The 22,862-nt window shown below is 36.0% G+C and overlaps 1 protein-coding gene across 5 annotated transcripts; it reads left to right on the top strand.

The window, feature by feature from the left end:
• Window positions 1-895: 895 nt before the first annotated feature.
• On the top strand, window positions 896-5,361 carry LOC110915737. 5 transcript variants are annotated; one of them, XM_022160482.2, is made up of 8 exons: window positions 896-1,105; window positions 1,213-1,605; window positions 2,082-2,582; window positions 2,662-2,811; window positions 3,090-3,203; window positions 3,993-4,039; window positions 4,138-4,581; window positions 4,648-5,361. In XM_022160482.2, exons 1-8 carry the CDS (start codon window positions 1,096-1,098, stop codon window positions 5,260-5,262), a joined length of 2,274 nt encoding a protein of 757 aa, XP_022016174.1. In that variant the 5' UTR covers window positions 896-1,095; the 3' UTR covers window positions 5,263-5,361. The 5 variants fall into 5 exon arrangements, with proteins under 5 accessions (XP_022016174.1, XP_035841469.1, XP_022016175.1 ...); XM_035985576.1 differs by having other exon boundaries at window positions 4,820-5,342; XM_022160483.2 differs by having other exon boundaries at window positions 957-1,105; window positions 1,305-1,605; window positions 4,648-5,352.
• Window positions 5,362-22,862: the final 17,501 nt, after the last annotated feature.

Below are 22,862 nucleotides of genomic sequence, written 5' to 3' on the forward strand. Positions count from 1 at the left end.
GTTCGACTGCAGCTGCTGCTTGTTGAATCTTTCTTGTTCGACCAGAACCGTCTGCAGCTTGTTGAATCTTTCTTGTTCGGCTTATTCAATCTTCATAAGGTTAAAGGTATGTGTTTTTTAGCTTTAGGTTTAACTTAGGGCTGCAATTTATGTGATTTAGGTTGAAATTAGGGGTGAAATTGGTCCGAATTTTTGCCCTAAACTTGTTGAATCTTTCTGTAACTATGTCTAATTTTATTTGTTTAATCTTATTGTGTTATTAGATTATGCTATGGGGAAGTATAAAAGCATAACTTCTTTTTTCAAAAGAAAGAAAGAAAGAATGAAGAACAAGTAGAGAAAATTGTTGATGGAAACAATGAGATTAAACGTCTGCAATGAAAATATTTAAGAATCGCCTTCGCAATAAGATGTCAGGTCAGTATCTAGCAAACAGTACGATGATTTACATAGAAAAGGAGATTGCTGTGAACTTTGATTCGCAGTCCATAATTGAAGAATTCAAAAATCTTAAAGGAAGGCGGGCAGAACTATAATTCTTCATCCAGGAGAACCGGATACCCACCTTCCTCTCTCCTTTTTAATGTTTTGGTGTCTTTGTTCATTTGTTTGTTAAACAATGTCTACGTTTTAATGTTTGAAAACGTTTTTTATTCGATATTAATATTTGACCCGACCCGACCCTAATCGAATCACCGACGTCCGACCCGAACATATCACCTCGAAACAACGCGATAGAAAATTTTTTTTAGGTCCGGTACCTTCCGACCCCAGTGGAAATTTTCAAGCTTCGCCACCACTTATTGTTTTATTATTTAGTATATAAAATTACATTTATTCAATCTAATACACGGCTAACCTAATTTTATGATATTTGAATTTCAACACCTCTACTGCTCTACATGTGAGTATAGAAATTTTAAATAGGGATCTATTTATTTTTAATATGTTAGACTAGATAATGCAAGAATTGGTGGTTCCTCCCCCCCCCATCCCTTACATCATCCACACAACTCAACGTGAGCAAGTAGATTTTAATCCAATCTATTTGTAACCTTCCCCTCCACTCCACTGGTTAACTCAAACACGTCTAGTATGGACGAAGGTACAATTCCGATTCATAAATTGCTTCCATCATTATTTTATTGAATCAAATTTCAAACAAAAAAAATTATGAGGCAATCTCATATCTATCTATATAATAATCCTCAGGGTCACAACAATATCCATACCCTTCTCATGTGAACACGGGAAGCTTTCTGTCCATAAAGTTGTCCGGTAAGCCTAACTATATGCAATGGCAGGAACAGATGTTGTGCCTGGTGGACAGCCATGATATGCTTGGTTTTATTGATGGCACATTAAAGAAACCCAAGGAGAATAATGCTTCGAAAACGAAGGCAAACATGCCTGCTTTTGCCGCCAAGTATAGGGAATGGAAACGGTCGGACACCCTAGTGAAGGGATGGATCTTTGGTTCATTGAGTGAAGATGTGATGGGAACTGTTGTTGGTCTTCAAACAGCTCGTGACGTTTGGAATAAGCTAAAGGTAAATTATAGGACTTTACCTGTAAGCGCCTCCATCGTAGCCAAAAGTACCAAAGGTATGTTATTTTCCAGAGTTACATCTGTCAAAATGGTCCATGATCACTCTAGTTTAAAATTTAAACCTTTTGAATCTGGGTCCTATTGGTTTTAATTTTATTGTCATTTTCATACAAAATCAAAATCTAATCAAATTTTTCAGTTAACATCTAATTTTTGTCTTTTCTCTCACTTTTAATGAAGGATAAAATAGTCTTTTAACGTTTTATTATAACAAAATAAAAAAATCTGACACATTAAAAAGGAGAAAAAAGAAAAAAGGTTGGATGTTAACGGAAAATTTTGACCAGATTTTGCTTTTGAATGAAAATGGCAACAAAATTGAAATTACAGCGAAACAGATTCAAAAGGTTTGAGTTTTGAACTAAAGTGATAAAAATGACCAAACCTAAAAAGCCATTTTGGGAGTTTACTCTACTTTCTATTACAAATCCTTTCATTTGTTGACTTTTTTAGTCATTTTGAATGGCAATAGATGTGGAAGAGTACATGCCACTATATAGAGCTATTCAAGTGGGAGACTGGGAGACAACTCTAGATTTTTTCAACAACAAAAAAAGTGCATTAACCGACAAACTCAACGTTTATGGACACCGAGCAATTCATATTGCAATTGGTAATCCTGAAAATACGTCGTTTCTTGAGAAACTCCTGGAGAAGATAACCCCAGAGTTACTTCCAACACTAGTGAATGATAGAAAGCAAAACGCGATGCACTATGCTGCAGGTCTTGACAACTACGTAGCTGCAAAGATGTTGGTCGCGAAAAACCCAGTTTTGTTATTCATGGTCTCCAAAAATAAACACTTGCCTATCCAGCAAGCTGTACATCATTCTCACAAAACCACCTTTCGCTACTTGCTTGAAATGTGTAAACATTATATTCAGTTCAGCGAAAAGGAAGGATGTCACAGCCCCTTTAAGGGGGAGAAAGGTGTTAGGCTTCTAAACGATACAATCTTGGCAGGGTTTCTGGGTACTTTTCCATCACAACCGTATCTGCTAATGTATTGACTAGTGCTAAATTCATTTTGTGTTATAAATCCTACTTGCAGATGATGCATATAACTTGCTCCAGGACTACCCTGAACTGGCTAGAACAACTGTTGCTAATTTGAAGGTTCCATTATGGTGTATTGCAAACAAGCGGGATGCATATCCGAGTGCCAAACAATATAATTTTTACCAAAGATTTGTTTATTCTTGTATGGTTTTTCACCAAACAAACATATTCAGTTCTCACTTACTTGCTGCTTGTTCAAGATCCAATGTTGATTGGCTTTTCTTGATGCAATCTTTGTTCATGAAAAATTAATTTCCCAAACCTTTTATACCAGTTACTTGTTTTTTTTAACGAAGCCGCACCCAAATTATTATCATTTAAAGTTATTTTGCCATCCAAATCCAAATTAGGGCTTATATCATGTTCCTTTTTTATGTAAATATAAAGCTCATCATCTACTTGTTTATTTTGGTTTTGAAGATGTGCCAACAGAGAAACGCTTAAACCATGCAAATAAGAATGCGGATATCGAGAACCAAGAGACACATAGGGCCAATCCGGTCACCAAATGCACGAAGAGCTACGCCTACTCTGGTTTGTGACTCAATAATGTCAAGTTGGATTTTTTTTAACAGCAGATCAGATCTGCAGATGTAACTCTACTCTACACCAAATAATACGCTCAGTTTTGAAACTGTGACCTTCCCCTTATGAGGCACACCAAGTGGGCGAGCCCCATGTTGACAAGTCAAGTTAAATGAACCATGATTTTTTTACCAAAACCAAAAAATTATTGTCATGGGTCTCTTTCAAGCGCAATATGCCCTCTCTTTTGCCTTGAAAGATAAACTCAAATGGCTATAAAATACTTATTATTGACTTAATAACCCACCTAATTATACATCTATGACCCTCAACCCATTCCCTATCCTCATCCAATTCCTTATAATCTAGGGAAAATGTAAGGAAATCATAAAAACACCACTTCATCCCATTTCCCATCCCTAAATTTTTAGGAAAAACGAAAGTGAATCTCTATATTCCGGGATTTATTCATTCCATATATCATTTCCCAAAAGTTTAAGTAACTAGAGAAAGATATAGGAAATGGGATGTGGGAAGTATTTAAAAGTTAGAACATTTTTTAGGGAAATAGATGGTTGTTAGTCAAATTATTGGAATAGGGAATGGATTGTGAATGTTGCATAAAGAAACGTCATTCACGTTTTAGCAATGTCAGTAGGGTAATCATAATTTTTGTTGTCCCATCTAATTACCGTACGTGTCTAGCCTTATTGTTTTTACCATCGGTTTGTTTTAGTTGAGTTTTGTGTAATTAATTTCCTTGTTTGTGTAATTCTATTTTGTTGGATTCTTATGTAGTGATGAAGAGATTATTGTCAAATTTTGGAAAGTTGCACTACTACATGGTAACTAAGTTTTGTATTGGTTATTTTCTTTTAGTTGCTTCCTTTTTCGATGATCCGTTAATTGCCTCCTTCACGATTGAATGTTTGGTTTCTATTAGTTGTCAGCAGTGCCGCATATCAAGTGTCTCCAAAAAGACAAAGTGGAACACAATACAACACTTATGATACTTAAGTTTATAACACAGGAAGTATGTACATCAAATTGTAATCATTTTGAACATTGTTATGAAGCATTTATAACGGCGCTGAAAAATGATACACCGGAGGTAATAAAGCAGATCACAACAACTTTTCCACACTCAGTTTGGTACAGAACCATTGATGGTTATACACTCCCCCAAGTTTCAATAATGAACCGTTGTGAGAATATTTACAACTTTTTTGTGCATGAGGTGACTCATAACAAGTGTTTCCATACTTTAATTGTTGACCAAGATGAAAATAACCTTTTGCACTTGGCTGGACAATTGGCGCCTACACACAAACTCAACATGGTTACTGGTGCAGCCCTACAAATGCAAATGGAATTGCAGTGGTTTCAGGTAAATATAGAATTTTTAGTAAAAAAATTGTTTGAATGTATTTGTTGTAACAAGATAAACTTATAGGACGTAGGCAAATTAGTGCGACCTAAGGAAAGGGAGGCTGTGAACAAAAACAAAGAAACGCCATTAATGGTATTTAGAAGAGAACACAAGTATTTGAGAAAAGAAGGAGAAGTGTGGTTGAAAAAGACTGCAGATTCATACACAATCACGGCTGCCCTAATTATCACAATAGTTTTTGCAGCGGCTATTACTGTACCGGGTGGAAACAAAGAGGATACTGGGTATCCAACTTTTGCAACCAAGTTGGGCTTCAAAATATCTATTGTCTCTGATGCAATCTCATTGTTCACATCCACCACTGCCTTGTTATTGTTTTTATCCATTCTCACAGCACACTATGCTGAAGAGGATTTTCTCTACAAGTTACCTAAGAGATTGATACTAGGCCTTGTGATGCTATTTATGTCGGTGACAACCATGTTGATTGCCTTTAGTGCAACATTATATATTATGCTTGGGCAAGATAAATCGTGGATACTTATCATAATTGCCACAATAACATGTCTTCCAATTGCTTCATTCATGACATTGCAGTTACCATTGCTTGTTGATCTCATCTCTTCAACATATGGTCGTGGAATATTTGGTAAACGAAGTGACCTTAGGATAGCATGATAAGAGAGCATAAATTGTTGCAATTTCTTGTATACATTTTGTAATAAATAACAATAAGACAAGATATTCAATTTCTTTTATAAGGCTTAACCTTTTGTACTTTGGTATAACCTATCATGCACAAATATGTAAATTGTTTTGGTCAAATGTCATAACAAAATAATTCTACAACCACCACCATAACTAGACTCTATCGACTAACGTTGTTAGGTCCTATTCAGTTCTCCCACAAGAACTAAACACCTTTTGTGATCTACTAAGACAGTGAAAACAAACATAGTAAGCTGGTGAGCTTCATAGGTTTCAATGAAATATACCAATAAAAGATATAATTCATAAAAGTTATATATATACACATTGTTTTGGCCAAAAATCATTTTAAGGATAATGTAATCAAATTTTGATTGTGAGGTACAGTGCTTATGTGTATGAACAACAATGTAATCAATTTATAAAGTGAAAATGATAATGAACACTGATATTTGTACAAGGAAAAAGCCCTTGATCCTTATGAGATCCCCGACACAAAAAACCTCGGGTGATGGAAACTACCAATCACCAACTACATTGAAAAGTAAGTAGTAATTCAATACAACTTCGGAAGATAATGAGCTTAATACAATAGAAACTAGTGTTTGCAGTTTGAGTGTTTGCGAGAGAGAGTGTGAATGTTGTCGTGTGTGTTGTTATTATCCCTAAAATGAGCCTCATTATCCCCTTATAAAACTGAAAATAACTAGATAACAAACAATCAAAAATTGTGCAAGTATCCCATGTTCTCCATAACGGCTACATTCGAATATGCACGTGCCCATTGAGAGCATATTCACTGATATTCTAACATAGACCAAGTCCAATTCGTTAATTACCTACGAATACAAGTTTAAACATAGGATACAATTGTTAGTCAATATAAGTAATAATAAGGATCCTTGATCCTCAGACTTCCTACACATTAAGGATCAGTGATCCAGGCTAAATCTAAGGATATGTGATCCATAGTATTAAAAATTAATCCCCTAACAATTGCCCCCAAATATGGCGGGTGTGATACTCATTAAATCTGCCATATTTCCGTTGGAAAAGGACTAGCTGTTACTCAAGAAACTAGCTGTTACAGATTGATGACATCACTTATGGGATTGCTTGCAACAATCATCACGATATATAGGGACTAGATATGGTTTTGAAAACCCATTTAAGATCAAGAATTCCTAATTTATATCCCATTCCGGAAGCTAATCAGGTATTCTCTCTTCTCATAATCCTTTATTTTCAATCTCTTCTTCTTCCTTAAATCGATCATGGCCAAGATGGTTACTCGATCCTCCCCAAGCAAGAGCAAGGATATCAACAGTTCACCATAGAGCCAAAACCTCTTGAAGAATCCTTCCACTGAGTTGTGTGGATTCACCGATCCTGAGATTGATCGTTTGTACACCTGTTTTTGTGAGTGCATTTTATATGTCCATAGTTAGAAATCTGTCTGTATTTGTAATGTTTAAAGTCTTGAGTCTGTAATATACCGGACAGAGGTTTCACTAGGTGTTGTTAGGTAATGTCAGGTCAGTATACGGTACGGCACGATGCGAGGCAACTGAACAAGATCAATCATGATGTCATCATTATGTAGTGATGACATCATAAATTTATAATATACAAAATTAGTTGCATGGAACATCAAATACTGCACGTGAAGATTATACAACTCCAACATGCACAGATGTGGTTATCAGCCATTCGAACGGATGAAATCAACTATAATTTGTTCGGATGGGCAAGACCTCATCCGATCGGATGAGGAATCTTTACTTAGCACGTTTCAACTATAAATATAGCATTCCATCCGATTAAGAGATACAGATCAGTGAACATACATCAGAGAACAACAATACATCAGAGAGAACACACATCGCCCATCCGTTTCAAAGTTCTCTGTTCATCAAACTTCAACAGATCTTCATAAACATCATACAAAACACTCTCGGTTTCGTCATGATTCATAGATTTTGAGTGTTCTAGTGTGTAGATCGAGTCGAAACTCTATCCGGTTTCGTCATGATTCATAGATTTTGTGGCATCGAAAGATAGGCTAGATCCACCTGCGAATGATGAATCACCTAGTTCATAACGATCTAGTCAAAGGTGTGAATTTGAAAAGTTTTCACTTGGAGGGAGAATGCATAAGTTGCGAAAAAGGTAAACAAACAAAGAAGTCTCACCCCAGGAAGATGGAAAACTCGATCTCGAGGCCACTTGAAAGACTTCACATGGATATCTTTGGTCCTGTGAACGTGAAGAGCATAACTGGTGAGGCTTAGTGGTTACAGATGACTACTTGAGATATTCGTGGGTGATGTTCTTGAAGACAAAGGATCAAACATATGAGAGTTTTTTTAAATCTGTTCAGGAAGATAAAGAATTTGTACCAAAGGCACATATGTCGACTACGAAGCAATAATGGCACCGAGTTTAAAAATAATCAGATGGAAGAATTTTGTGACAGAAAGGGTATGCTGCAAGAATTCAGTGCGCCGTACATTCCACAACAGAATGGAGTAGCAGAGAGAAAAACCGGACACTGATAGAGACAACACGAACTATGTTGGCCGACTCAAAGCTTCCTGTAAACTTTTAGGGAGAAGCCGTATCTGCTGCTTGCTATACTCTCAATCGGGTGTTAACTGTAAAAAAGCATAACAAGACGTGTTTTGAGCTACTCAACAATCGAAAGCCTAACTTGGAATATCCAGAGTCGTTTGGGTCTCCCTGCATGGTTTTGGACCCTGATGGAAAGTTTGGTTCTAAGAGCTTCGAAGGAATCTTTGTGGGTTATTCTAGTCTACTTAGACGAGTATTTGTTCAGAATCATGGAAAGATCATTGAAGCTCAGCACGTGGAATGTCAGGGTTATACTGTGCCTCCACAGAAACCTAGTGACTCATGGCGATTCAACTACGAGATATTATGGGAGTCATTTGATCTACCAGAAGAGCCGGAGTTTATTGATCAGATAAATCTATATCGGGAATATGAAGCTTCCCAGATGAACAAATGCCCAACCAAGTCTTCTAAGCGTCAACAGAATCCAAATGATCATGATGCTGGTCCTAGTCACAGTGGTCACATTGATATAGATTTGCAGCAAACTCAGACAACTTTAGAACAGGAGCCTGCTTAAGAAAATCAGAAAACAGTTTTTGATGATTTAGAGTCTGATTCGGATAGCCCGACCTTTGATCAAGGTGATTCAGAAGCTGAGGGGGAGCAGATCCAGTCATCAGATCAGACAGTCCAATTCGATGAACAAGTTGCAGATCAAAATGTCACGAGTTTGGAAAGCGAGGTGAACGTTCCTGGTGAAGTTATGCCGAGGACTCTATCATATCACCCCGAAGAGTTGATAATTGGAGAGTTGCAGTCAGGAGTTAGAACGAGAAGTCAAATTGACCAAGGCTTTGCTTGTTTTTACACTAAAATTAAACCGTTACAAAATGATTTTTCACTCAGTTGCTTTATTTCGAAGGTTGAACCGAGAACGTATAAAGAGGCGCTGACAGAGGAATCATGGGTTAATGCGATGCAAGAGAAGCTAGGTCAGTTTGAAAAGCTTGGAGTATGGAAGCCTGTCGATCCTCCTGATGGTCATAGAAAGATTAACACCAAATGGGTGTTCAAATGCAAGCAAGATGATAGGGGAGTGATCGTGCGCAACAAAGCTCGCCTAGTCGTTCAGGGCTTTAGTCAACAGGAGGGAATAGACTTCACGGAAGTTTATGTTCCAGTTTCCAGACTCGAAGCCATCAGAATCTTTCTCGAATTCGCTTCATGGAAAGGGTTTAAAGTCTATCAGCTGGATGTCAAGTCGGCGTTCCTGTATGGCAAAGTGAAAGAGGAGGTCTAAATCGGTCAGCCATTGGGCTTCACCGATCCGATTCACAAAGACAAAGTCTACCTCTTGGATAAAACTCTATACAGATTGCACCAGGCCCCAAGAGCCTGGTATGAGACGCTTTCTCAATATTTGTTTCCAACGGCTTTATTCGAGGAAAGGTAGATGCCACTCTTTTCACAAAGGAGGTCGCTGGACATCTTCTAAGTGTGCAAATATATGTTGATGATATTATCTTCGAGTCCACGAACAAGGAACTCTGCAAAGAATTCGAGAACATGATGAAGCAGAAGTTCGAGATGTCATCAATGGGTGAGATGAAGTTTTTCCTTGGGCTACAAGTCGATCGGATGCTGGAGGGGATCTTCATACATCAAACAAAGTATGTCCACGATGTTCAGGAGAAATTTGGGATGTCAGAGACTGCACCTATCTCCACCGCATTAGCAACTAATCACGGTATCAACCTTGATCTCACCAGAGAGAAGGTCGATGAAACGCTTTACCGCTCAATGATAGGTTCGCTAATGTACCTTACTGCATCTCGGCCCGATATAATGTACCCGACCTGCCTCGCGACCCGTTATTAGTCGAGTCCAAGATCTTCACACATGGTTACCGTCAAGCGGATTCTACGCTACCTGAGAGGAACCCCAAGCTTGGGGTTGTGGTATCCAAAAGACGGTGATTTCAGACTGGAAGGTTACTCAGATTCTGATTTCGGATGCTGCAAACTGAATTCAAAGTCTACAACAACAGGATGCCAGTTTTTCGGACCACGACTGGTGACTTGGTAATGTAAGAAGCAGACCACTGTTGCACTCTCAACATGTAAAACAGAGTATGTCTCAGCAAGCAGTTGCTGCTCTCAGATTCTGTGGACCCAACAGCAAATGAGGGATTACGGTTTGCAATTTCTTACTACTCCTATTTTTGTAGAGAACGAGGCTGCAATCAACATAACTAAAAACCCAGTACATCACGCTAAAACAAAACATATTGAAATTCGACATCACTTCATCCGTGATTACTGCGAGAAGAAGTTGATTTGAATTGAAAAAATCCACACCGACGAACAAAAGGCTGATTTACACATAAAACAGTTTGACAAATCATGTTTTCAATATTTGTTAAAACTAAACTGTCACACCCCAACCAATGGCGGAAACATCGGGATGAGACGAAGTGTGAAGATTGCTAGAGACATCATAACGCTATTTGTGACAATATTTAGAAAATCCAAATTTCATTTCATTTCATAACTTCAAATAGTCAACGTTACAGGAAATTCAAATACGACAAGTTTAACAAAACAACATGATAACATATCAAAATTTTGATATAACATTTTAAACCCTAACGTCTATATGTGTATCTAGGCATCAACGCTACTTCATTTCATAGCATCATCGTCCTCAACCTGTAACATGTTTAAAATAAAGTTCAATGCAAAAGCAAAGGCGAGTATACAAGTTTGATACGTACATAGCAAAAGATAAGTTTGAACAATTCCTCATAGCAAGCATGTGATTCAAGATAAACATTTAAACATGGCATGTGTCTAACATATAAAACCAAGAAAACACAACTTGCTCATGACATAACCAAAGTTTCAGTAGAGGCGGGTCGTTAATCCTATAGCGCTACATATGTCAAGGTTTGGCTCGTACGAAGTTAATGATAAGTTCAACACATAAGAATCACCCAAATTTAAAGTATCAAGTCATCACATATACAAGCATGTTATAGGAATGTTCATGTGTTTAGACAAAAGTTCATGTGTAAGTTTCAATAGGTAAACATGTTACACCCCAAAAGTAGTAAAAGTAAAAAGGGGAAAAGTACGAGTATACTCACAAAGTTTGCATATGTTTTCCGATTATCCAATTGTTGACGAGTAGAGATTTAGAGTCCGAATGTATAAGGGTTAAGGTTCAAGTATGTTTAGAGTCGAGATTCGGTGTTCAAAACAACATAAAAATAAGATATGAGAATAACATGCAAAATAATCATTTAGTACATATGATGCTTGTTCTTGACACTAGGAAACTCGAAGGAGTTTAGATGTTTTCATGGAACAAGGTTCCATTAGAATCGTGACAAGTTATCATAGTCTAGGATGATGTAATCTAGTACCCCGACATATGAACACTAGTTCATCATCAAAGATTCGATTATTCGAATAATATATTTAGGTTATATAATATATGTCCAATAGTTCAAGCATGAGGTAGAAGATTAAAATCTTCATTTTGGTACCTCTAAATGTCATAGAAGTCATGTAGGAGGTAGGAAGATCAAGTCTTCCATTTAGGCACCTCTATGTGTTCACCATTACACTTGATGTAAAAAAAACAACCAAGGAGGGTCATGAACATACAATAAAGAATAAGAAATATACATACTAACTAAGAGAAATCATCAAATCATGTGAGGATTGTATGTTTGGACAACCCAAGTTGTTCCATAATCACTCATGTATCAAAGACAAAGTTTGACATGACTTGTGGGTTAAAAACCCTAAACAAAACACCAAGTTTATGAGGTTTAATCCTCTGATTTTAAATGTCTCAACCTTGTTTTTAAGCTTAACCAACCATGGGATAAGTTGTAAGCATTAGGACATAGGTATGAGATGTGTTAGACACAAGTTGCATAGGTTTAAACAAGTTTTTGATGAACATAAAAACAAACAGAAAGTTTATGGACTATTTCGGGGCATTTCCAGGTCTGATTTCTCCAAGGAGAAGTCTAGGAATCGAACCCCATGATTATACAAGCAAGTAGGAAAAAGAATCGAGTGAATCGGATAAGAATTGAGTGAGTTATGCTCATTTTCATGAAGGGGTGTCAATCTACTCGAACCCTTGCTTTCAGCTACGGTTTGGTGGATGTTTTGTGAGTTTTTAGGGTTGCAAAAGTGGTAGGGAGGCTGGTTATAAGTGGTATTTATAGGGGGAAGGATTAGGGTTTCAATGGGTTGGGCTTTGGAAGTGTTTAGAAGGGGTTACACCTTGAAACTAGCCCACAAAACCCAACTATATGGGGCTGAATTTTGCTGAATTGGGCTGCCATATTTCTTTATTTTTTTTTATTTTTTTAAAACATTATAATGAGTAATTTTGTTAATTAAGTTGTGTAATAATATGCAACAATGTTTCCCCTAACTTGTAACAAGGTAAAATATGAAATAAAACATGAATTAACTAGGTAAAAAGTGTAATGTACAAGTTTTATTTACGAAGCAAGTTCCGTATTTTACAACGATTACGATGAAAGAATGGTTATAAGAACACAAGATTTCCAAAGATAGAATTTCACGTAAGGTTTCTAAATGTAGGATGTTTGAAAACGCAGGGCGTTACAGTCTCCCCTCCTTTAGGAAATTTCGTCCCGAAATTTATTCAAGAGGAAGGCTTGAAAGAGTTTTTGGCATAAAGGTGATCATTAAGAATTGAAACTTGGGAAGTTTGAAAGTTTTGAAAAGTACCAAATTTTGGAGAACGTCAAGGTAGATTTGCAAGGGGAAGTTTTTAAGGATAGTATAAAAAAAATCATACTTTCGTAAAACCTGTTTATTGAGAGGAACGAAAAGGTTTGTTACTTTAAATAAAGCAATAGAGGTATACTAAGTATAGTTTCACAAGAATCAAGAATAGGGAGGCTATTTTATAGGTAACGAGGTAAGTTAGGACTCAAATGTTTAAACAAGCTGGATTGCGAACGAGTTTTGTATAAAATAATACGAGTATAGAATGAACGAATGACTCTTAAAGAGTACAAGTATGTGAATAGCATAAGTGTTGGATAGATGAACGTAGTGTGTTAAGGATGAAGTCTCGTCATGAATAATCGGATATAATGCGTTTGTGAGTTGCGTGAAGTTGTATTAGGTCCAAAAGGTCTGCAACACACTGAATTTCTCATGGCACGTTTTACGAAAGTTTGGTAACATGGTGAAAACACTTATATATAGGAAGTACCAGCGGCGTATCCACCATGTTTTAACCACATTACGTCCGTTTCGTTACTTGGGGTCATGTTACGTTCCGTGTCTTACCATACACAGTAGTACACTCTATGGTTCTCATACGCCTATCACTATAATCCCGTGTGCACCCGCGATTATACTGATTGTCGCATGATCCACATAGCTTGTACTAGTTATGTATGAATCAAGGTATACATGAATTTGAAAATAAGAATGTGTACGTAGAAGAATGTCGTATGTAAGCATGTTTATGTTTAAGCATGTATGGAACCCACGTAAGCGAATCCCTCGGATTACGCTCGCGTATAGGTACGAATGTACGAATCATGAGTAAGGATGAAAGTATGAGCATAAGTTTAAGTATGAATACGCATGTATGTATGAGCATAAACATAAAACGTGTAAGTAGTATGTGTACAAGCAGAAGCGTAAAACGTATAAGTAGTATGTGTATGAGTACAAGCATAAAACGTATGAACATAGGTGTAGGTATGAAAAATAAATATTGCGTATATGGTGTACGTTGAGACATTGTAGAGAAAAAAAAAGGTTAAGTATGTAGATACGAACGATATAAATGATGTTATCGCGAGATATCGACTAAAATGTGTATGATGATGTGCATGTATAGTTGTTTAAACAAAACGTTGAGTTTGTCGAATCAAAATTAGATTGAGCTTGGTTTGAAAGGTAGAATATAGTTTGTATATGTAAAGGAACATAAAGTACTCATTGGTCATGCTTAACGTATTTTGTAATGATTGAAATGCTACTTTTGTTTAAAAAAAAGGAGTTCACGTATGTTAAAAATTGTCGGTCCCCATGAAGTCTCCTAGCCCACGTGTTTTGAAATTTGGATGACGAGTTAAGCGTTGTAGAGAAGGTTTTTTTTTTTTTTTTTTTTTTTTTTTTTTTTAAATAACGGGTTTGTTTCATTTGCATCAAAACATGAAAATTTGGACTTTGAAAGTTCTTGTGAAAACGTCGACCCTTAGAAAAGAAATTTAGTAAAAGAACTTAGTGATTGTTTAAAAATAATTTTAACAAAGGATTTATTGATGTTGGAAAGAGTATTTGTAAACGGTCATATAACATCTATGAGGTCTTATAAGTAATTGAGAAAGGTTAGTTTGATTTCGATTAAGAGTGGAAGTCTCTAGTATGATGATATAATGTGAACGTGTTTCAGTTAATAAATCAGATGTGAAGTTCATGGGCAAGAGATTCATTAGACCGATTAAATTGATAGGTAGCATTTCGTAAGGTTTGGAAATTCGTGTAGTAAAACGGTAAAGACATGATTAAGAATCTCGTGTATATGATTTGAGTGAAAATGGATGGTAGAATAAGAAGTACGTTTGATAAACAATGTATTTTGAAATCGGTATAAGTAGGTATTTTGAATAATGATAAATGATTTAGGTATAAAACATGATCGGGTTTGCATAATAAAATATTTTGAAAGATAAGTTTTGGGTAACGGTCACCTAAGTAAGGGAATCACCCCTAACTCGTTGGTGAAGTCGTTTTAAGGGAAGAGGGGTGGAGTCAATCGTCAAGGTAAGGAAGTCACTCCAATCTCGATGATACATCTCCACTAGTTGTTACAAGGAATATGAATTTAAATTATATGAAAATCATGCGTATATAAGTGTATCGAAAAGGTTCGATATGTTGTGCGTGTGAAAAGAGAAATCAAAAGTAAACTCGAGGTTGAAAGATTGCATCGTATAAAATGAACAATAGAAACACATGTTTGACCAAAGTTTGGAGTGTTCCAAAACGGAACTTTGACTAACCAAAGTGGTCGAAAAGTCTTTTGAATTTGAGGAGCATGTTTTGGCCTAATAGGTAAAATACTCTCGCCGACAAGTCGGTTAACGGTATTTACCCTTCCGGTTACTACATGTCCCAAATCAATCGAAATTTCGAGACTTGGCGGGATTTATGAAAAAAAATGCCAAGGAGTGGAACTAGTCGACAAGGTGCGGGTTTCACCCCTAACTTGACGATTTCGTATCCTAAGTGTGGTTGGTACTCGCCGGGTCAAAATTTAATTTCGACGTGTTGACGAGGGTCCACTAGAACTTGAAATTTGAGATTTACCATTAAGATGTGGATTTCACTCCTAGCTTAATCGCGATATCTCGTGTAAAAAAAAAAGAATAGGTAGATTGAGAGTCGTTCACCAAATTGTGGGTTTCACGCCTATTTTGGTGAATTCGTCTCATTTGTACAATATGAGTGTTGTCGGATTTAGAATAATCGAGTAAAATGCATGAGGGAAGTGTATGTCGAAGGAGATACACAAACAAGTATAAACACATAAGAAAGCATATCAAGGATGATACTTAAATAATGAAATAAAACAAGTATTAACACATAGAGAAATATGTCAAGAATAACACATAAAGAATCGAACAACGAAACAAGTGTTAACACATAATAAAACAAGCATTAATGCGTAAGAATAACATGTCGAATATTACACATGAGTAACATACATGTTTAAAAGAGCATAAATAAGTAACAAATAAAGTATCATGTAGTAGTCCAAGCAAAGCATACGAATAAGGTTCTAAAACTATAGACTAGGCTAAAGCATTCCTACTTTTCCTAATTCCCTATAGTTATGGCTCTGATACCAATCTGTCACACCCCAACCAATGGCGGAAACATCGGGATGAGACGAAGTGTGAAGATTGCTAGAGACATCATAACGCTATTTGTGACAATATTTAGAAAATCCAAATTTCATTTCATTTCATAACTTCAAATAGTCAACGTTACAGGAAATTCAAATACGACAAGTTTAACAAAACAACATGATAACATATCAAAATTTTGATACAACATTTTAAACCCTAATGTCTATATGTGTATCTAGGCATCAACGCTACTTCATTTCATAGCATCATCGTCCTCAACCTGTAACATGTTTAAAATAAAGTTCAATGCAAAAGCAAAGGCGAGTATACAAGTTTGATACGTACATAGCAAAAGATAAGTTTGAACAATTCCTCATAGCAAGCATGAGATTCAAGATAAACATTTAAACATGGCATGTGTCTAACATATCAAACCAAGAAAACGCAACTTGCTCATGACATAACCAAAGTTTCAGTAGAGGCGGGTCGTTAATCCTATAGCGCTACATATGTCAAGGTTTGGCTCGTACGAAGTTAATGATAAGTTCAACACATAAGAATCACCCAAATTTAAAGTATCAAGTCATCACATATACAAGCATGTTATAGGAATGTTCATGTGTTTAGACAAAAGTTCATGTGTAAGTTTCAATAGGTAAACATGTTACACCCCAAAAGTAGTAAAAGTAAAAAGGGGAAAAGTACGAGTATACTCACAAAGTTTGCATATGTTTTCCGATTATCCAATTGTTGACGAGTAGAGATTTAGAGTCCGAATGTATAAGGGTTAAGGTTCAAGTATGTTTAGAGTCGAGATTCGGTGTTCAAAACAACATAAAAATAAGATATGAGAATAACATGGAAAATAATCATTTACTACATATGATGCTTGTTCTTGACACTAGGAAACTCGAAGGAGTTTAGATGTTTTCATGGAACAAGGTTCCATTAGAATCGTGACAAGTTATCATAGTCTAGGATGATGTAATCTAGTACCCCGACATATGAACACTAGTTCATCATCAAAGATTCGATTATTCGATTAATATATTTAGGTTATATAATATATGTCCAATAGTTCAAGCATGAGGTAGAAGATTAAAATCTTCATTTTGGTACCTCTAAATGTCATAGAAGTCATGTAGGAGGTAGGAAGATCAAGTCTTCCATTTAGGCACCTCTATGTGTTCACCACTACACTTGATGTAAAAAAAAAACAACCAAGGAGGGTCATGAACATACAATAAAGAATAAGAAATATACATACTAACTAAGAGAAATCATCAAATCATGTGAGGATTGTATGTTTGGACAACCCAAGTAGTTCCATAATCACTCATGTATCAAAGACAAAGTTTGACATGACTTGTGGGTTAAAAACCCTAAACAAAACACCAAGTTTATGAGGTTTAATCCTCTGATTTTAAATGTCTCAACCTTGTTTTTAAGCTTAACCAACCATGGGATAATTTGTAAGCATTAGGACATAGGTATGAGATGTGTTAGACACAAGTTGCATAGGTTTAAACAAGTTTTTGATGAACATAAAAACAAACAGAAAGTTTATGGACTATTTCGGGGCATTTCCAGGTCTGATTTCTCCAAGGAGAAGTCTAGGAATCGAACCCCATGATTATACAAGCAAGTAGGAAAAAGAATCGAGTGAATCGGATAAGAATTGAGTGAGTTATGCTCATTTTCGTGAAGGGGTATCAATCTACTCGAACCCTTGCTTTCAGCTACGGTTTGGTGGATGTTTTGTGAGTTTTTAGGGTTGCAAAAGTGGTAGGGAGGCTGGTTATAAGTGGTATTTATAGGGGGAAGGATTAGGGTTTCAATGGGTTGGGCTTTGGAAGTGTTTAGAAGGGGTTACACCTTGAAACTAGCCCACAAAACCCAACTATATGGGGCTGAATTTTGCTGAATTGGGCTGCCATATTTCTTTATTTTTTTTTATTTTTTTAAAACATTATAATGAGTAATTTTGTTAATTAAGTTGTGTAATAATATGCAACAATGTTTCCCCTAACTTGTAACAAGGTAAAATATGAAATAAAACATGATTTAACTAGGTAAAAAGTGTAATGTACAAGTTTTATTTACGAAGCAAGTTCCGTATTTTATAACGATTACGATGAAAGAATGGTTATAAGAACACAAGATTTCCAAAGATAGAATTTCACGTAAGGTTTCTAAATGTAGGATGTTTGAAAACGCAGGGCGTTACATAAACGGTATGAAACTTTTGTCGTCAGGGGGAGCAATTTTTGGTGTTGATGAGCAATCCAAAGCAGAGGAAGTCGAGAAGCAATCTGTTATGGTTTGTCACATTTTTCGTTGTTTTGGTATTTAGGAGGAGATAGTTTTTCATACAGAAAATCCAAAAACATTAAAAAATGTAAAAATACAAAAACAATAGAAATTTCAAAATGTAAAAAACAATAGAAACCCAAAAAGAGTTTGTGTAAAAAGAGGAAATGATAGCACATCAGCTAGACTGTCACGGTACGCTAAAGATTTGTAAAGATAAAAGCGTTAAACAGTCTCACTGATGATATGCCAGTATATTTTTACACATTCAGTAGATTGATTTCGAGATAAAAACCTAAATATCAATAACTTTCTTATTTTGTGGGGAACACCTTTCGGATATATAGGTAACCCCTGAAATCTTGTTTGAAAGATTGCCTGTTTCTGAGACACGAGGTCTATATACTTAGTGATATCTGGGGTATTATACCTGGACTTCTGATATTGCGGAAGCAATGGCCTAGTACTCGTATAATACTTTATGCGCTTTAAATAAAAGCTTTCCCTCAGCATAAAAACTGATAAATATCGAAAGATACAAATCAAGTGCTATTGTAAAGAAGATCCCTAAGTGGAACACACCTAAAGTCGAGCCATCATCTCTCTGTCTGAACGAAAGTTCTAACCTGAGCTCTCATGGTCTCGCACTACCCAGAGAACAAATGTCATTATAGTATATTCACTTGTAAGACTGAATATAGGGAATCTGGATACGAGAGTATATTCTGAGGTGGGACACGCAAATAAGTTAAGTACTTAAAACACTAAATCACATATCTTGAAACTGTGACACCTGTGTCACCGCGAGCACCAAACAAATTCCAAGTCAATGAAATATTGTGTTTCATACTTGGGATTTGTATAAACATATGTGTATCTTTTGCACATATCAATTCTTGTTCAATTCCGAGCTTTAAATCGCTTTCTGGAAAGTTATACGTGCACTGGTGCGTAAACATAATCAGTTTAGTGCGACAAACACTCCGGAATAGTGAAATAGGCTTAACATACCTTAAATGACCTTTACATAACTTAGAAATAAGTTTTGGAAGGTTTGGAATGGCAAAAACAAGTTTATTCGATCGCAGGGACTATTTGCGTCAAACTGCGAAACTATACCGATTCGTAAGGTAACGAACAGTCCGGAATTTGATCATAAGTTAAACATACCATATATAACCTAAACATGGCTTAGAAATAAGCTTTGATAGGTTCGGTGTGCGAAAACATGCTTATATGATCTTACAAGGACTAAAAGTGTCAAAAACGGCGTATGTTTGCATTTCCGCATATCTTATGTTCTGACCACATCTGGACATCCAAAATTTGTGTACACACTAAAATATTTTTATTTTAGTGATCGGCATGCAAAAATCCCATTCGTCGCTTAATTTGGTTCGTTTTCGCGTCCGTTTGAGTTCCGTCGTAATTTAACGAACAACGCGACCGTACGACCAAATGAGCCGACATCCGAGAGTGTTCCAAGCATATTTTGAGTCCTCTAAACTTTATTGACCTTGTAGAGCCTTGAAAATGGCTTAACGGGGGTCAAAAAGGCCTGAAATGGACTCGAATGCATGTAGGGACTAAAGCTGCCAAAATTGAAAGTTTGCTGATCTGGGGAGCTCAGGCGGGGCGCGTAAGCCCCTCCCCATTTCTTATGCGGGCCGCCTCAGATGCCCAGCGACCAGAAAGTTGTTTTTAGCAATCTGTTGCTAATTCAGGGGCTGTTTATGCAAATTCTTTGTGTGGTAACCAAGTTACCACCTCTGCAAGGCTTTGCACCTGCTCCTAACACTTGTATGGATGAGATTTCATGCTTGGTGGCCAAACAAACACATGGAATGATCTTGTTGATCACCAACAACTATAAATACCCATCCATTTCTCATTGTTCTTTGCTCATTTCTCATTCTCTTCTCTCATATCTGCTTTGGGGCTCTCTCAACTGAGTTTGGGACTTGTCTTCTTTGTAGAAAAGATAGCAAGGACTTGGGTGAGCCTTCTTTCATTCTTTTATTGCTTTCTAGTTTAAAAAGTCAAACAAGTGTTTGACTTTCAGTTTGACCAGTCTTTGGTCAACGCAAAGTTTGGTTAAACTTTGCAACATGATTGTAATCACGTTGGTTATAATCCTTAGTGATTATACCCGCTGATTACCACGTTAACTAGGTGTAGTGTCAAGTCAAAGATTCGGTCGAAATGCGTTTTAGCACGCATTTTGCAACGGAACTACTTTAGGGTATCAAAACACTTTGTTTTGATACCAAATCAGTAGGTTAAACATGTTTTGACATGTTTAACTCGACACTATTAGTTTAGTGCTTATTTAGGGTCGCAAGGTAAGCGGTCTAAACAACCGCTTAGCCTTTCGAACCCGACCCGTTTGGTCGATCTTTAGGATCCGACCAAGTTTAGTTAGTGATCATTGTTGCATAGGGAATAACCACTGAGGTTATACCTTATGATCACATAGGATTGGTTAATCGTATGCTAGTTAGCTTGTATGCCCATAGGAAATGACCAAAATACCCTTTTGAAGCTTAAATCCGTATTTTGACTATGTGAACATATTTTTGACATATAATCTGATTTAGTAACATGTTTAGGGATAATTGGGCATGTAAGACTTGACATAGCACATAGTTAACCATCCAAACATAGTTTTACGTAAACAACGCATTATAGTGGCTTATACTATCATAATGGGTCGAAACGGGTCAAAAGCACTTAGGTAGACTTCCAAATCAGAATGTTAGGTCTATTAAATCATGCCATATGAGTTGCAATACTCATTTGATTTATAGAACTTCATTCTATCCTATCTTCCTATTTAGGATCCGATTGTTTAACATAGTGATCCATACTAGGTGCCACTTGATTCCTTGATTTCCCGAGCTTTGTTAGGACACTTAATCAAGGATACTTGCAATCTCAATTGAGTACATAGTCCCCTCCTTTACTGTTTTCAATTGTTTTGGGGTGAAACATATATGCCTATCTGTTATTTTCCTGATTTTAAGCTATATGATTATACATGCTTAGTACATATACTTTTGATAAATTAAACGATTACCCATGGTTTAAACATTGATTTTCCAAAACTTATAAAACTATTTATTGGATTGTACCCATTTTATACATTCACCCAGCCGATTGGTAGTATGATATAGCGCTATAGGACTAGACACCCCATTCCTGTTGTATGGAATGTCAGAAACCAAATTTTAACCAAATAGAAATTGCCTTTCTGGTATTTCTATAGTCTCCAAAGTGTAGTTTGATACACTAAGGCTTGACTGAATACTAAATCACACTCTTTTTGTATATGTTGATATACTACGAAAGTACAGTTTGATGTACTCTCAAATGTGATCTACCAAAGTATATTTTGATATACTAAGTACAAAATCCAACATATGTTTTAACATACTACTTTGTTAATTACCAAAAGCATAGTTTGATATGCTACTGTTTACCAAAATATAATTTGATATACTACCAACCTTGTTATTTTAAACCAAAGTATATTTTGATATACTATCCAAAGCATAGTTTGATATGCTACTGTTTACTGAAGTATAGTTTGATATACTACCTACTTTGTTATTTCATAAACTAAAGTATAATTTGATATACTACCAAAGGCATAGTTGATATGCTATTTTTAAATTAAAGCATAGTTGACATGCTTATTTCAAAACCAAAGTATAATTTGATATACTACCAATACTTTTATTCTTAAACTAAAGTATACTTGAGATATACTACCTAATCTATTATTTTAATTACTAAAGTATATTTTGATATACTACCTATTAACTATTTCAAAACTAAAGTATACTTTGTTATACTATTTATACAAACTTTCCAAAACCAAAGTATATTTTGTATATACTATAAACCCTTTTCCAAAACGACACGTTTTCAGAAACAAAACTTTTTACATTGGATTCATGGCTATTTTGAAAACATAAAACCTTTTCCTCCTTTATCCAAAGCCATGAATCTAATACATAAAATCCTATGTTACTCACAGGCATTTTTATGCTGACGTACCTATTTTCATATATGTTTCAGGTACTGCTATGTGATGATTGTTGATGCATGCTACACATAGGATTGACATGTGCCTTAGCGACTTTAAAACTGAGAAACAATTATTTGTATTTATCTGAATTGTACCAAAACATTGAGTTTAATAATTCAATACAACGAAACTATTTTGATCCATGGTTGTGAAACAATGATTCTGTTACAACACTCCCCGACGTTTCTGCCCCGATTTGTTGTTTTACGTGGTCGGGGTGTGACAGAAAAGTTGTATCAGAGCCAATGGTTATAGGGAATTAGGTTATTAGTAATGCTTTGACCTAGACTATAACCTTCCTAGGACCCTAACACAAGTTATCTTGTGTTTAGTCTTAAAACAACACACTTCACCTATCCTTAGGTGATTAACAAAAACAAAACACAATTCATTCTCTCGAGTCAAAATTTTTCAAAACATCACAAGAAGTCATCTATCCTTATATGATTTGTTATTAGGCTTTTAAACCTTTGGTGTTTTCAAAATCTTGTCAAAGTTTGGGTCTAAATAATGTGAACACGTGCAAACTGGAAGGTTGAATGCCTGTACCCTGAGTTTTCTGTCTAAGGCTAGAGTGTTCGTACAAATCCGCAGTATCAGACCAGTCACTCTTACCTGGGAACTCTTGGGGTGAGTGTTCACTTATAGGCGAGCATGTCTTCAGTGATA

The sequence above is a fragment of the Helianthus annuus genome, chromosome 16, assembly GCF_002127325.2.
Source record: "Helianthus annuus cultivar XRQ/B chromosome 16, HanXRQr2.0-SUNRISE, whole genome shotgun sequence".
In the NCBI taxonomy this organism is placed as follows: domain Eukaryota; kingdom Viridiplantae; phylum Streptophyta; class Magnoliopsida; order Asterales; family Asteraceae; genus Helianthus; species Helianthus annuus.

Coding starts and splice junctions, on each gene's coding strand:
- LOC110915737 (XM_022160482.2), top strand. Junction 1,606..2,081: donor CGTAGCCAAAAGTACCAAAG/GTATGTTATTTT, acceptor GAATGGCAATAG/ATGTGGAAGAGTACATGCCA. Junction 4,582..4,647: donor TGGAATTGCAGTGGTTTCAG/GTAAATATAGAA, acceptor ATAAACTTATAG/GACGTAGGCAAATTAGTGCG.